General features: G+C 46.4%; 1 protein-coding gene across 1 annotated transcript in view; it reads left to right on the forward strand.

Annotated features, from left to right (window-relative positions):
• Positions 1 to 2,122: 2,122 nt before the first annotated feature.
• The window catches only part of LOC145390724 (uncharacterized), a 94,097-nt gene continuing 82,650 nt past the window's right edge, over positions 2,123 to 13,569 (forward strand). The window contains exon 1 of the mRNA XM_080265518.1: positions 2,123 to 2,678. Coding sequence (XP_080121644.1) covers positions 2,123 to 2,678 — 556 coding nt within the window. The remainder of the gene's footprint in view (positions 2,679 to 13,569) is intronic.

Below are 13,569 nucleotides of genomic sequence, written 5' to 3' on the forward strand. Positions count from 1 at the left end.
TGATGTGTTGACCAGTCTTCACAGTACAGCTCAGTTTTGGTTTTGACTGTGGTTGGTTTTTATGGCCAGATGCCTTTCCGGACACCAACCCTCCTTATTTATGAGGGCTTGGGATTGACACTGAGGGATAGAGTGATGCCTGATATTATATTGTCACCTGTATATTGCAGATGGTGTGAAGAGGAGAGAAAACTGAGATGGCATGACATACACCATTTGGCCCTCTACACCAGCTGACATGAACTGCAGTTAGTGGGATATGTTGCAACCCGTGTATGTCTACAGCTGACCCATGATACAGGAAGTGACTTTGGTATTTGCCAGGGGATTGTTGTTGCTGTTGTGACCCTGGATGCAGATCTGACAGACTGCAGGCTGAAGCTACCCTTTTGTTAGCCCACCATCCATCACTGGGGGACAGGGAGGGAGTTCAGAGACTCTGTAATCAAGCTGCTGGGTTACATCAATGCCACCATGTCAAGTCATCCCTCTCCAGCACCATCCCATCATATTGAGGAGTTAATCAGTCCAGAAGTAAATATTATGTTTGGTTAAATAGGTTTACTGGTAATGTTGTACAGTCAGGCCTCATTTAGGTTCAGGATGTGTACAGGCAATATTCTACCTTAACTGAAACAGGTTAAGTGACACCTACTTTTAGTTTATGACTAAGAGGTTAACAGCAAAAAAAAGCCCTTAATATTGACTGAAGAATATTATAATGAATCACAGGCAATTTTAATTGGAGGAGAATTTTTATTTCATAAGCAGCTTATTTACGAAAACTTTGAACAACTAACTGTATTTCACCTTTTTATATGTTCCTCTATATTCTTAAGTCTACAGAAGATTAATGAAAAATCACCTAATAAAGTCCATATTTATGTTCTGTGCTCTTAAACTTACAGAAGCTTAGCAAAAAATCACCTGTTACAGGCCCCTTGCCGCCCCCAGATCTGATTTGCTATTTCGCCCCAGTATACAGTATCAGGTATAGGAATGCATCCCCGACGTGTAATGAAGGCTGCAGAAAATATTGAGACTATTAATACATACCTTGCACTTAATGAATACTTTGGAAAAGATAAGAATTTTAGAGACACAGTCATATTCTGTAATATTCCTACTGAAACTTGGCCTACTTTTCCATCTCTCTCTCTTGAATGCTGAATTGTGATAGTAGATTAACATCAGAATATGATGCTACTATGAAGAAATTGTCTGGAAAGAATATAGCAGCATGGTATTGTCTTTTTCTGCTACTGAGCTATGTGAAATAACTGCAAAAGGACAAAATTCTGGGCCAAGTTAAGGTGAAAGATCCATAGTAGTAAAGACTGGTAAAAAAAAAATTGTAAGGTATTGGAATGCAAACCTTGCACATGATGACTGCAAGTAAGATAAAGACTTGAACAGAATCACAAACTTCTACCAAACTGTCCTAACCCGAGAAGTGGCCTGTGTTAGAAAGTGTAGGGCCAGAACTTATAACCTGTGTATGGCTTGCTGTCTACCTAAATATGTCATCTAGTTTGTGTATGGTTAACTGTCTTTCTGTCAGTCTGCCTATTAACTCTCTCTCCCACTAATACATAGGGTGCTATAGTCCCAGAAATAGGAAGAGGAAATTATAATGGTTGCAAAATTATCAGAGTGCCCAGTGAAATGGGCCATACGTCCATTCATTTGTCATTCAAGTCTTTTAAATCCTCCTCTCGACCTCATGGACCAAAGTAATTGAAATAAGTGCAAGCCAAGAAAATGGGGAACACTGTACTGTAGTTGCTGTGGCAGTGGATGAAAGCCATCTGATATTCTGTGCACCATTATTTTGAAATTTTGTACATTCAGTTCTCACTGTGTCAGTGATGTGTGCAGGCAAAATGCTACCATACTTAGTTGAAACAGTATTAAGTGGGACGTTCTGTTGATGTCACAATTGGGTAGTTAAAGAATACTCGATCCTTCCTCCAGAACAACTTTATAATGAATCATAACCAGGTATAAATGAAGAAGAGGTGCTACCGGTACTTCATCAGCAACATAGTAATGATAAGGTACTACATTAAGTGAAATGAAGATAGACTGTAACTGTCTGTGCTGTAGCAGTGGAAGAATTGTGATGGATACCCAGCAAGAGGAAGCGTGGAGTGAGAGGGTCAGTAGGGAGGCCAGTTTAGAAAACGAACCTGAGAGAGTGGTGGTTCCTAGGAGTAAGAGAAAGAAGCACAAGTGTGATGTATGTGGCAAGGAAGTGATTGACATGTCACAGCACAGACTGGTGCACAGCAGCCAGAGAGACTACCAGTGTGAGGAGTGTGGCAAAGAATTTAAGTGGAAAAGTAGTCTTGCCAGTCATACTCTTACCCACACTGGTGAAAGGAGACATAAGTGTGAAATGTGTGGCAAGATGTTTACCGTTAAGGGGGACTTAACAAGACATATAAGGATTCATACTGAGGATAGGAGGTATAAATGTGATGAGTGTGGAAAATCATTCACACAGAAGGGCAGTCTCATGAGACATTTGGTGGTTCACACAGGTGTCAGAAACTACCAGTGTCAGGAGTGTGGCAAGACCTTCACTGAGAAAGGCAGCCTTAATGCACACATGCTCATTCACACAGGAGAAAAGAAGTACATGTGTGACCACTGCGGTAAAAGGTTCCCTCTGAAGCGTGGACTCAGACAGCACACTAGGGTTCACACTGGGGAGGTGGTGTGTGGGTGTAGTGTGTGTGGCAAGATGTTTAAGCACACTAGCCATCTTAGAATGCATATGTATACACACACTGGAGAAAAGAACTATAAGTGTAGCCTGTGTCAGAAAGTGTTTGCTCAGAATGGTACACTGAAGCGCCACCTCGTAACTCATGCTAGTGAGAAGAAATGATGAGTGTAAACTGTGGAAGGCAGTTCATTGGTAACCCCTTCAGTTCCATCATCTAATTTTGTTTTTTATCCTTACTATCACCAGACATTTTCATTGGACTTGGGGAAAATGTCTTGTAATGATGGGATTGATTAAGGCAGTGCTGTATCTAATCCCATCATTTTATTTCTTTATTCATTTATTTATAAAGGCTCCAATATGCTTGCCTGCATCAGCCTTGGCCACCTAATGACTGCTTTCCACACTGCTTAGTCTCTAGCAGCCTCGCTATTCAGTCCGTCACCCCTGAAATAACATTCTATAACCTCATCTTTGGTCGTTTTTGGTGTTTCTCACAGCTCTGTCTTCAGTGTTCACATCTTTCACTCCACACCCAGTTGTCATCCTCCATCCTCTCCACTTGCCCAGACTAACTCAATTTGTGTCATCTCATCACAACACAAATACACTCAGGTCCCATCCTTCCTCTCAACTCTTCATTTACAATCTGTGGGAAAGACCTCTTATATTGACAGGATACATCGGGAGAGCACTTAACCCTTCCAGTTTGAAAAGTCTCTCAAGATCAAAGTACAGCTGCCTGGAATGGCAAGAATAAATTGAAAAATATAATACTGGACTGGAGGAGTTACAGATGAACACAGGTGATTCCACAAGAGAGGCGACGTTTACGTGGAGTGCAACTGGCAGAGCAAGAAATATAAGAACAGTTGCTCCCCTGCTTCTGAATTTGTTTCTGAGAGATGGATCATAACATGGAAAGTTTCTAAGTAGAAATTCACTGATTCTCAAACCTAAATGTGCACAAATCATTGATGAATATGTGTAAAAACTAATATACTACAGTTTTACAAATGCCTTCAAGTAAATCTAAGAATTGGTACTAGTGTTATTAGAGCTTAGTAAATACAACATATGTTACTTTTTACATGTCAGTAAGTCAATAAATGCCACGGAAAGAAAGTTGCATCCAGACTTTGTAGCTTGAGTTCATAAGTGGGGAAGCAATTTGTTACAATGTGATCAGAAGGCTTACACTAGTGAAATGAGTGTGTGGAAGTACAGTTTTATTTAAGAAGAGGTACATTGAAACACCTATTAATGTAATGTAATGTTGTATGGTAGTGAGGCATGGGCAGTAAAGGAAGAGGATATTCGCAGGCTCAGACGTACAGAAATGGCAATGATTAGGTGGGTGTGCAGTGTGTCCTTGAGTGCAGGGCCTGGGGGTACTGGGTTTATGATGGAAGAGTTGAGAGGTAGGATGGGACTGGAGTGTATTGGTGTTGTGATGAGGAGGGGTAGATTGAAATGGTTTGGGCATGTGGAGAGGATTGGGGATGATAATTGGGTTCAGAAAATGAGAAGTGTTAATGTTGGGGGTAGGGTACAGAGGTATACTGAAAAAGACCTGAGACGAGGTCATTGAGTGTGACCTAAGGGGAACTAAATAGGGAAGATGCCAGACATTGAGCGCATGGAAAGCCACCATTAGGTGACTAAGGCCGACTCATGCAAGCATGTTGGAGCCTTCAAAAATGAACACGAAACATTGAAACACCTGTTAATGCTATTCATGTTCTCTGATACTCTTTGAGCATACAGTATTTTAGTTTTTACGAACATCCCAGCTAGTTATAATCAGGTGATGGAAAGATCTGGTCTTTTTTAAGGCGATTTTGTTATAATGTTTTTTATTCAATATGTTGCTTTTCATTTAAATTACAGATGCAGAGAGATAGAAGGGGGGAAAGGAGAGGAAGAAGTAAACTCATTCCATTATTCTCTCTCTCTCTCTCTCTCTCAGTATTATGTTTGTTATTATATTCCAGTTACCTCCAGATAATTTTATACTGTATATAACGTAGATTTAGAGAGAGACTTCAAACTGGAGAGATTAGTGAGAGATCTTTTTTAAGCTGTATAAGAACATGTGGTCATCAGTATCATCATCACTGTCATCATCATCAGTCCTTCTTATCATCATCAGTAGTCATCATCATCATCGTCATCATTATCCATACTTTTTTTCTCCACTCCTGGATCAAGTGAGTTAAGGTTCAGAGAGACAATGGAATAAAGAAAAAATGATTGGAGGAAATTAAGAAAAATAAATAAAATCTCATAATCAAGAAGTTGTAAAGGTTCCATTGATACTATAAAACTGATTTGCCGGTTTTTCACAATATACAACACTAATTATTCAGGATAAGAAAGAACAAGTTATGAGATTGTATTCCGAACAACTTATGTAGAACGAGTTATAATATTGTATTCTGAACAAGTATGTTATTTAAAACATGTTATAATATTGTATTCTGAACAAGTACATAGAACATGTTATGATATTGCATTCAGAACAAATTATGATAGAACAAATTTGGACATTTTTTTTTAGGACACATTATGATATTGTACTCTGAACAAGACAATATATTATATTCAAAACAAGTTATCATAATGTATGTGGAACAATTTGTGAATTTTATTAGGAACATAAACTATTTTATTAAGAACATGTTACGATACTGTATTCAGAACAAGTCTGTGTTATTTAGAACAAGTTATGATATTGGATTTAAAACAAGTTTTGATATTGTATTAAGCACAAGTCATGATATTTTAAGAACAAGTTATGATGCTTTATTCAGAACAAATTACAGTATTTTGGAATGCATCCCTGATACATACTGAGAACTGCCTGAAATCCACCAAGGGTTTGGACTTTGCCAGTCAGTGTTGTAGTCTGAATGGCTTCAGACGTTTTGTTATGCACCTTCATTAGCAATTTATTCTGCACCTTACACCTCAGTATCCTCATAGTGTTACTGATGCAAACTATGTCAGCATTAAAATTATACAGATAGTACCAGTATATAAGAGAATGCTAAGGTGCAATAGGCTAAATAAATTGCTAAGGAATAGGCAATACAACACCTCCAGTTAAGGTGTAATTGATGATTTATTCTGCACATTGCATTAAGTATCCTCTTGCATGTTGCTGATACAAACTATGTCAGTATTAAAAGGATACAGATAGCATATGAGAGAATGTTAGGTGTGATGTGCAAAATAAATTGCTAAGGAAGAGGTGGTACGAAGCCTCCCATGCCACTTACAATACAAACCTAGGTCTTCTATGGCAGCTGTAGATCAAGATAATAAATATTGCCGGTAAGACTGGCGTTTTAATCGGTGCTGGAACCATAATGTTGATGTTAACCTCATCAGACCAGTGATGTATTTTTTTGTCTTATTCTTACTGCCACCAGATGACTGCAGATTTTGTACAAACTGTTAGTAGTGAAAGGATTGATGAAGGCTGTATCCAACTCCTCAGATATGCTGCTGTAAGTCTCTTGTAAGCTGAATGAAGTTGCATGGTGGTGGCAATAAAAGAATATAAAATATATCATTCGAGTGACGTAATTGATATTTAACACTACCTACATCTTCCTTCACCTTTATCATTCTATATTCTTTGTCTGCTGTTCTCTGTTCCTACTTCTCCCTTCCTTTCCTGTCACTGTTTGTTTCTCTTTCCACTTGAGGTTGGTCTACACTGTGTGACAAACCTAATGGTTTCCTGTAACTCAGGAAACTATTTACAATGCTGGGTGTTACCATGTAATCAGACTTCAAAAGGGGAAGACAACAGATCAGACAGAAATGTGCCTCCTGGACACAGAAAAGTAGAGGTGAGGTGAGGTGCTAATTTGTTTTGTCTGCATCATCCAATCTCTAGCAGAGAAGCAGCACTCAGGGGATCTGTTAACATCCTATATAGACACAACAATGGCAGTTTTCGTAAGGAAATAAAACTACTGTAAAGTAATTCCCAGGTCTGACTCTGTTTTAAAAGATCATGTCAAATGCACAGAGCAGAGAAAACTGTACAGTGTACTTGGGCAAAGCAACTCAAAATGAATTTATTGCAAGTGTCAACTAGAAAGCACTCAGGGAGTGCATACCACTGCCAATGCCGTTGCCATCAATAAAGATCTGAATCCGGTTCTGTGGAGATGTTGTGTGGAATACACAGGATCCAGATCTGCCCCCAAATTTAATCAATTGTTCCTTGGCCCATAATGCACCCTTCCACAAAATTTTATTGAAATTCATTGAGGACTTTTGGAGATATTGTGCGGGATACATAGGATCCAGATCCACCCCAAAATTTAATAAATTCTTTCTTGGCCTATGGCCAATGCTTCTACAAAATTTCATTGAAATTCATAGAGAACTTTTGGAGATATTGTGCGGTAAGATCTGGAGTTGCCCCCAAATTTAATAAATTTCTCCTTGGCCCATGTTCCATCCTTCCACAAAATTTCATTGAAATTCATTGAGAACCTTTGGAGATATTGTGTTGGATGGACAAACACAGTTGAATACATAACTTCCTCCAACTTCAATGGTGGATGTAATTACTCAGTACTTAATGCAATGGTAGCTAAAATAAAGGCTAAGGATCGTGCAATCATTCTGGACTGCACCTCAGACATCAGCCACCAAGAGCAATTATCTTCTTATGCTATGTGTTCAGAGGCCAACTTCTTGTCCTCTGAACACAAGCGACTGATCTGGGGTTTCCTTTGAGACTGGGTCTAGAGCAGTGGTACTCAACTGGCGAACCGCGGTCCAAATCCGGACCGTGGTGGGCTTTTGTGTGGACCCCAGCACACTAGCTGCTAGTGGAATGGGTAGAATAAATGTACCTTCAATTTTTTTTTTTTTTTTTTTTTCAGAGAAATTATTCCTGTAGTTCATTTTTGTCAACATTTTCAGGCAAAAAATCCATGTAGCTTGAAGGAAATTGTAATGTGTGTTCTTATATGTTTCTTAGTACCACATTTTGAATTAAGACTTTCATCCGGACCCTTGTTACATTGGAAACTCTGTGTCTGGACTTTCACACATAGTACAGTAGTTGAGTATCCCTGGTCTAGAGCATGCAACTAGACGAACAAGGCATAAAAACTTGAGTCAACCAACCTTACACATATATTGGCTTAAAGTCAACACAGTACTTAATACAATCTTAACACACTGTACAGATTAAATACACAATAAGGCAGGAGGACTCTAGTTGGGCTGCTGGGAACTTGGGCTTATCACAGGTGTCATCCAGGTGTGGGTGGGGTCCCGTCAGGTGTGCCTTCCCACAGGAGACACGGGACTATTGCCAGGGGCCAGGTCGTCCGGAGTGGGCTGCTGGGCGGTGTGTAGGGAGGCCCTTCCCTAGTGGGGCCTTGGTGAGAAGGTTGGCCCTCGGGACTGGGGCTGAACAGGGCGAGCAGGTGCGCTTGTGTGGGCCTGCTCCTGGAGGAGGACTGCTTGCTAATGGGGCTGGGGAGGTCACACCCTGGAGTCATGGGGGCATCCCAGGGTGACTGAGGGCTGCGGTCTAGCTCGGGTCGAGCAGTTGTCAGGGGCTGCCTGTGGCGTCCCTTACTTTGGGAGTCCGACAGTAAGGGGCGTCGTAAGGGTGCTGGCTGCAGGGTACAGATCCCCAGACTTACCATGGGGCCTCGCCAGATCTCCAGCTGCAACTCCACCAGGGAACTGCCTCTGTGGGGAGAGAGAGAAGGATGTCCCGCTCGGCCTCTGGATGGGTGAGGCAAGCAAGGGACGTCCTTCGTAAGGGGCGTCACAGGGGTAGCAGACGAGGGACGTATGGTGGCTGATCCCTCCCCGGTGCAGACAGTGGCCATTCCACTACCCCTGGGACAGTAGGTGAAGGGCGTATGGTGGCTGACCCTTCCCCGATGTGGACAGTGGCCGTTGCCGTGGTCCTACTCCCAGTGGAGGTGGCAGACAAAGGACGGACAATGGCCGATCCTTCCCCGGCGTGGATGGTGGCTGTCTCCACAGTTCTGCCCTTCTCTGGGGTTGCAGCCGAGGGACGTATGGTGGCAGATCTCTACCCAGCGCGCACAGAGGCCATCACAGCAGTGCTGCTCCCAGCGGAGGCTGCAGGTGAAGGGCACACGGTGGCCGACCCTTCCCCAGTGTGGACGGTGGCCGTCGCTGCGGTCCTGCAGGGGGTAGTAGCCAAGAAGCATATGATGGCCAACTTTTCCCCAACACGGACAGTGCCCATCATCGCGGTGCTACCTGGGACTGTATGAGTACAAGTCCCGTCCCAATCCTGGCAAGTGCTGGCCCGGCTGGAGAGTAGTTTGCTGGGGCGGTGTTCTTCAGTCTGGCTCCGTTGAGGGGAATAGGGGCGCAAGGTAGTGGGGGACATAGGTTCGTCTGGCCCAGGCCCTTCACGTGCCCTATGCACCTCCCTGTGGTCTCCCTTGGCATGGGTGTTGCGACACCCTGTCCATGGTTCCTCCTTGGGGTTGGTGTTGCACCACCCCATCCGTGGTCTGCAGCTGGAGTGGGTATTTCATCATCGTCATGGAGGAAAGTCACATCCTCGTGGCTGGAGGTGGTAGGTGTCCGAGGTCCAGTGGGTAGGACTGAGGTGGTGAAGGAAGGTGGTCCAGTAGTTGGTGGGCAGGTTTGGTTCCTGGTGCGATGCGTAGGTTATGTGGAGGGTGGAGGTCTGTGGGGTCTTCAGGAAGAGGCAGAGGAGGTAAGGTGTCCCTTGGATACACTGGTGTTTCCCCTGGGCAGCGGTCCAGGTCACTCGGCGTACCTTCACTTCCGGCAGTGGTTCACGGCTGATGTCTCCTGGCTGAATGCTGGAGACGGGTGAGGTGACCTGGGTTTTATGGGGTTGCTGGGGGCAGGTGCAAATCCTCTTCCTGGTGGATTAGGTCACTGGAAATTTCCATTGCACCTGCTGTATCCTTAGTGTTATGGGGGATGTGTTGGGTGTGTAGCGGGTGGATGAGTGGTTTTGGTTAAGTTGGGGGTGTGGGTGAGGGTGTGGCTGCATACTTAGCTGGTGGGTGGGAGAGGCGGCTGGACCTGGTTGTGGTGGTGGTGACAGGTGTGGGTGGTGAGGAGCTGGGGCCACGTGGTGCAGCGGCCAGGGGTGGGTGGGTGGTTGATTGTTTGGGTGGTGGAGTTTGGGTGTTACAGGGTGGAGTCGTGGCGGTGGTGGGGGATGAGCTGGTGTGTGGTCCAGCGTAGGTTGTGGTTGTGGAGAAAGGGGTGTGTGGGGAAGAAAACTGTGTGGGTGTAGGGGTGGCAGCACGTGGCGTGTAGCGTTGGTGACGTGGTGGGGTGGCCGGGGTCTCCTGGTTGGGTGGCAGGTCCTTTGTGGTGGTGGCTTGGTGGCGGGAGGTGGGTCTCCTGGTTGGTGGCAGGTCCTTTGTATCCTGTAGTGGTGGCATGGTGGCGGGAGGTGAGGTGTCAGGTGAGGTCGTCGGGGTTCATCGGGGGCCCGTGGGGACTGTGGAGCAGGTGGAGGGTGGGGTGGGGGACGTGATTGTGGAAAAGGGAGTGGGTGAGGGTGAGGAGGAGGAGGGCGTGATGAAGCAGGCATATGAGTCAGATGTGTGATTGGAGGTGGCGGGTTGTGATGGAGTGGCATGGTGGGTGGGGGAGTGAGTGCGACATGGTTGGGAGGTGTTGGGTGGGGGGCAGAATAGCCACACGTGGTGGTATCGGTAGATGCGCTGTGTGTTATGATACTGGACGATAACTTGGTAGGGTTGAGGACATTGATAATGGTGTAAGGTCCTATAAACCGTGGTGAGATCTTGTTTGGGATCGGTAATTGCGCTACTGCTACCAAGTCTCCAAGCTTGTAGGGGCTGGATGGAGTGATGTCGGGTTGTAGGTCCTGGTGTTTTTGTAAGTGGTGCAGTCGGCTCTTGAGGTGGTGAAGGGGGTCGGACGTGGGAGACATAGGGGGGGAATGGAGGTGGTATCGTAGAGGTAGGAGAAGGGGGGTCTCTCCTAATACCCGTTCGTGGTTAGTGATGCCATCTTCTCAGGGGTAGGTGTTCATCCTCCACTGTGCAGTTTTTACGTGCTCCAGCCAGTCCTCACTTTTTGTTTTATCTATTCTAGCCCGCACCTGGTTGAGAAGGGTGCGGTGACTTCCCTCGCATATTCCGTTCCCTTGGGGCCAGTAGGGAGAGGAGTGGGAGATTTGGTCTCTGAAGATGGTGGCGAGTTCTTTCCATATCTTATTGGTAAATTCTGGGGCATTGTCTGAGTGAAGGGCTTGGGCAATGACAAGGTAAGAGAAGATGTGGCGGACGAATGCATCGGCCACAGCCACGGTGTGGTGTTCTTTGGCTGGGCAGGTGATGAGGAATTTCGAGTAAGTGTCCACAAAGGTAATGATGTACTTGTAGCCGGCTTTAGGTGGCAGGGGGCCGATTACGTCCACGGACAACAGTTGCCATGGTTTGTGGGTGGTGATGTTCCCCGACAGGCCAGGTGTTTAGGTGATGTCCTTACCTAGTGCGCAGGTCCAGCAGACCTGGATAACTTGTTTGGCCAGGTTGGAGGGGGCGGGTGTCCAGTAGATATTGTTAAACACCTGCAGTAGTTTCTTGGTGCCGAGATGAATGCCGTTATCTGAGCTTAGGTCACTGAGCCGAGGGCAGTGTCGGGGTCGAGCACTATGTGTCCGGACTGGGTGAACAGGTGGTCGCTATGCTGGTGGAGCTTAGAGAATACTTGGGGCGGTATCCAGTGGGGGCGATCTTTGTTCTGCCACTGGTGCAGGAGGCTGGAGACAGCATTATGGAGTTGATTGGCAGTCGGGACAAGGCGTCGGCATTGGTGTGTAACTTGCCAGGCTGATAGGAGATCTTGAAGTCGAATTCGGCGAGAGTTTCTCTCCACCTGACCAGCTTGGTGTTGTGAGTGTGGGACTGGCGTAGCCATTGCAGAGACTTGTTGTCGGTGATGATGGTGACGTGTGTGCCGCGAGGTGGGCTTGGAAGTGCTCCAATGCCCATATGATGCCTAGGCATTCTCGTTTGGTGGTTGAGGGTGCGGCTGGCGCAGGCAATTATGTGCTCTTGCCCTTCTTGGACCTGGGCGAGGAAAGTGCCAATCGCCGCTAGGGACACGTCAGTGTATAGGCGAAAGGGCAGGATGTAGTCAGGGAATGCGACGATTGGAGTTGTGACGAGTTTGGTCTTTAGGGTGTGCAATGCTGTGACAAAATCGTCAGTCCAAGTGAAAGGCTCACCCTTTTTTGTCATGTCGTGGAGGGGCTTTGCAATGTTGGCGAACCCTTTTACGAAGCTCTGGTAGTACGACGTGAGCCCGAGACAGGTGCAGACTTCGAGGACATCTCGTGGTAGAGGGAGGCTTGCAATAGCATGCAGTGTAATGCTGTGTTTTTAAGGCGACTTCTCGTCGTAAAAACACGAGCACTGGAACGGGGTCCTTTTACTAGACCGGATGTAATGCACTAACAAAGGAACAGGGCATAAAAAGAGACTGTACACCGAATCACATCTACGAGGTATTGCTTAAATTCTACTCCTTACAGTGTACATACAACAATATTTGACACATAATAGAACAGAGATACAATAATACACTCGTTTACATAACTTGATCCAATATACATTAACACAGGGCACAGGGCAGTCGTGGATATGTGTTACTGTTACTTAGAGGAGATATCACTTCACTGCGGTTGTCAGTTTGGATTAATTATCGTGTCACTGGTGGATAATAATAAACGGGGGAGTCTCGCTTTGGTTCACTGTGATCGGGAGTTTGTGGGGGGGATATTACTATAATAGAGGTAGGGTGCGTATGGCGACATCCGACACTGTCACCTAGTCGCGGGGGGGGGGGCACTTCACTTGCCTTTCGGCTCACTCGCGCACCTACCTCTAGTTCCACAGAAAACTCCCCGCTTCCTTCCTATAGAGGGGGACTGAACTGTTTAACGTTTACGCACGACTTACTATGATACCACTGTTTAATATATCTTTTATTAGGCACTGCCACTGTGCATTGGATCACTGTCACTGTATTCGGGGTCACTGTCACTGCCACTGTTTTACCCTTGTTTCTTGGGTGGTTAAGTCACTGGTACTTACTGTCAGGGAGGCTCCCTTGTTTAGGGCCTCGACCTGAGGGGCGGCTCCTTCCTAGGGCCGCGCTGGTGGGGTGCAGGGAGGCCCTGTGGTCTGGGGGCCTCGACCTGATCGGGGGCCCTCGGGACTAGGACCGAACAGTCGGAGGATTCGGGCCTGCTTCCTCTGCTTCCGGGGCGTGAGGGAGCCTGGGTCTCCGTCGTCGGGGACCACGGTGGAAGGCCTGGGCGTCCGGGGACTGCAGGTGCTCAGGGGAAGAGGCGCCGTCAGGGCTGGTCTGCGGCAGCGTCTCCTGTAGGGCTCCGACAGTGCTAAGGAGCGTCCGGGTGTGGGCGGTAAATCCGCTATCGGGCCTTGCCACCACTCTAACGCCTCCGCTTGGCCAAGAAGCCTGGATGGCGACGAAGGGCTCCCCGAAGGGAAAGAGGCTAGAGGGAGACTCACGCTCTTCGTGGTTCCCTGAGTGTGTTCATAGGGCTGAGTTGGGGCTCTACTTCCCCTAGTGTGGACTTTGGCTGGAGCCGTGAACTTGCCCGGCGTGCGAGGGACACCTATAGGGTGATCGAGGTCGCCCTTTCGCCGAGGCAAGAGGCCGTCAACGTGGTGTTCCTCCCGCAGTAGGAGACAAGCCGGAGTGAGGGGCTCGAGAGCCGCACTCTCTCCAATACGGACAGATCCTACCGTCAGGGAATTCTCCAC

Source organism: Coenobita brevimanus, chromosome 15, assembly GCF_032717465.1.
Source record: "Coenobita brevimanus isolate Jiangsu-jjx chromosome 15, ASM3271746v2, whole genome shotgun sequence".
In the NCBI taxonomy this organism is placed as follows: Eukaryota; Metazoa; Arthropoda; class Malacostraca; order Decapoda; family Coenobitidae; genus Coenobita; species Coenobita brevimanus.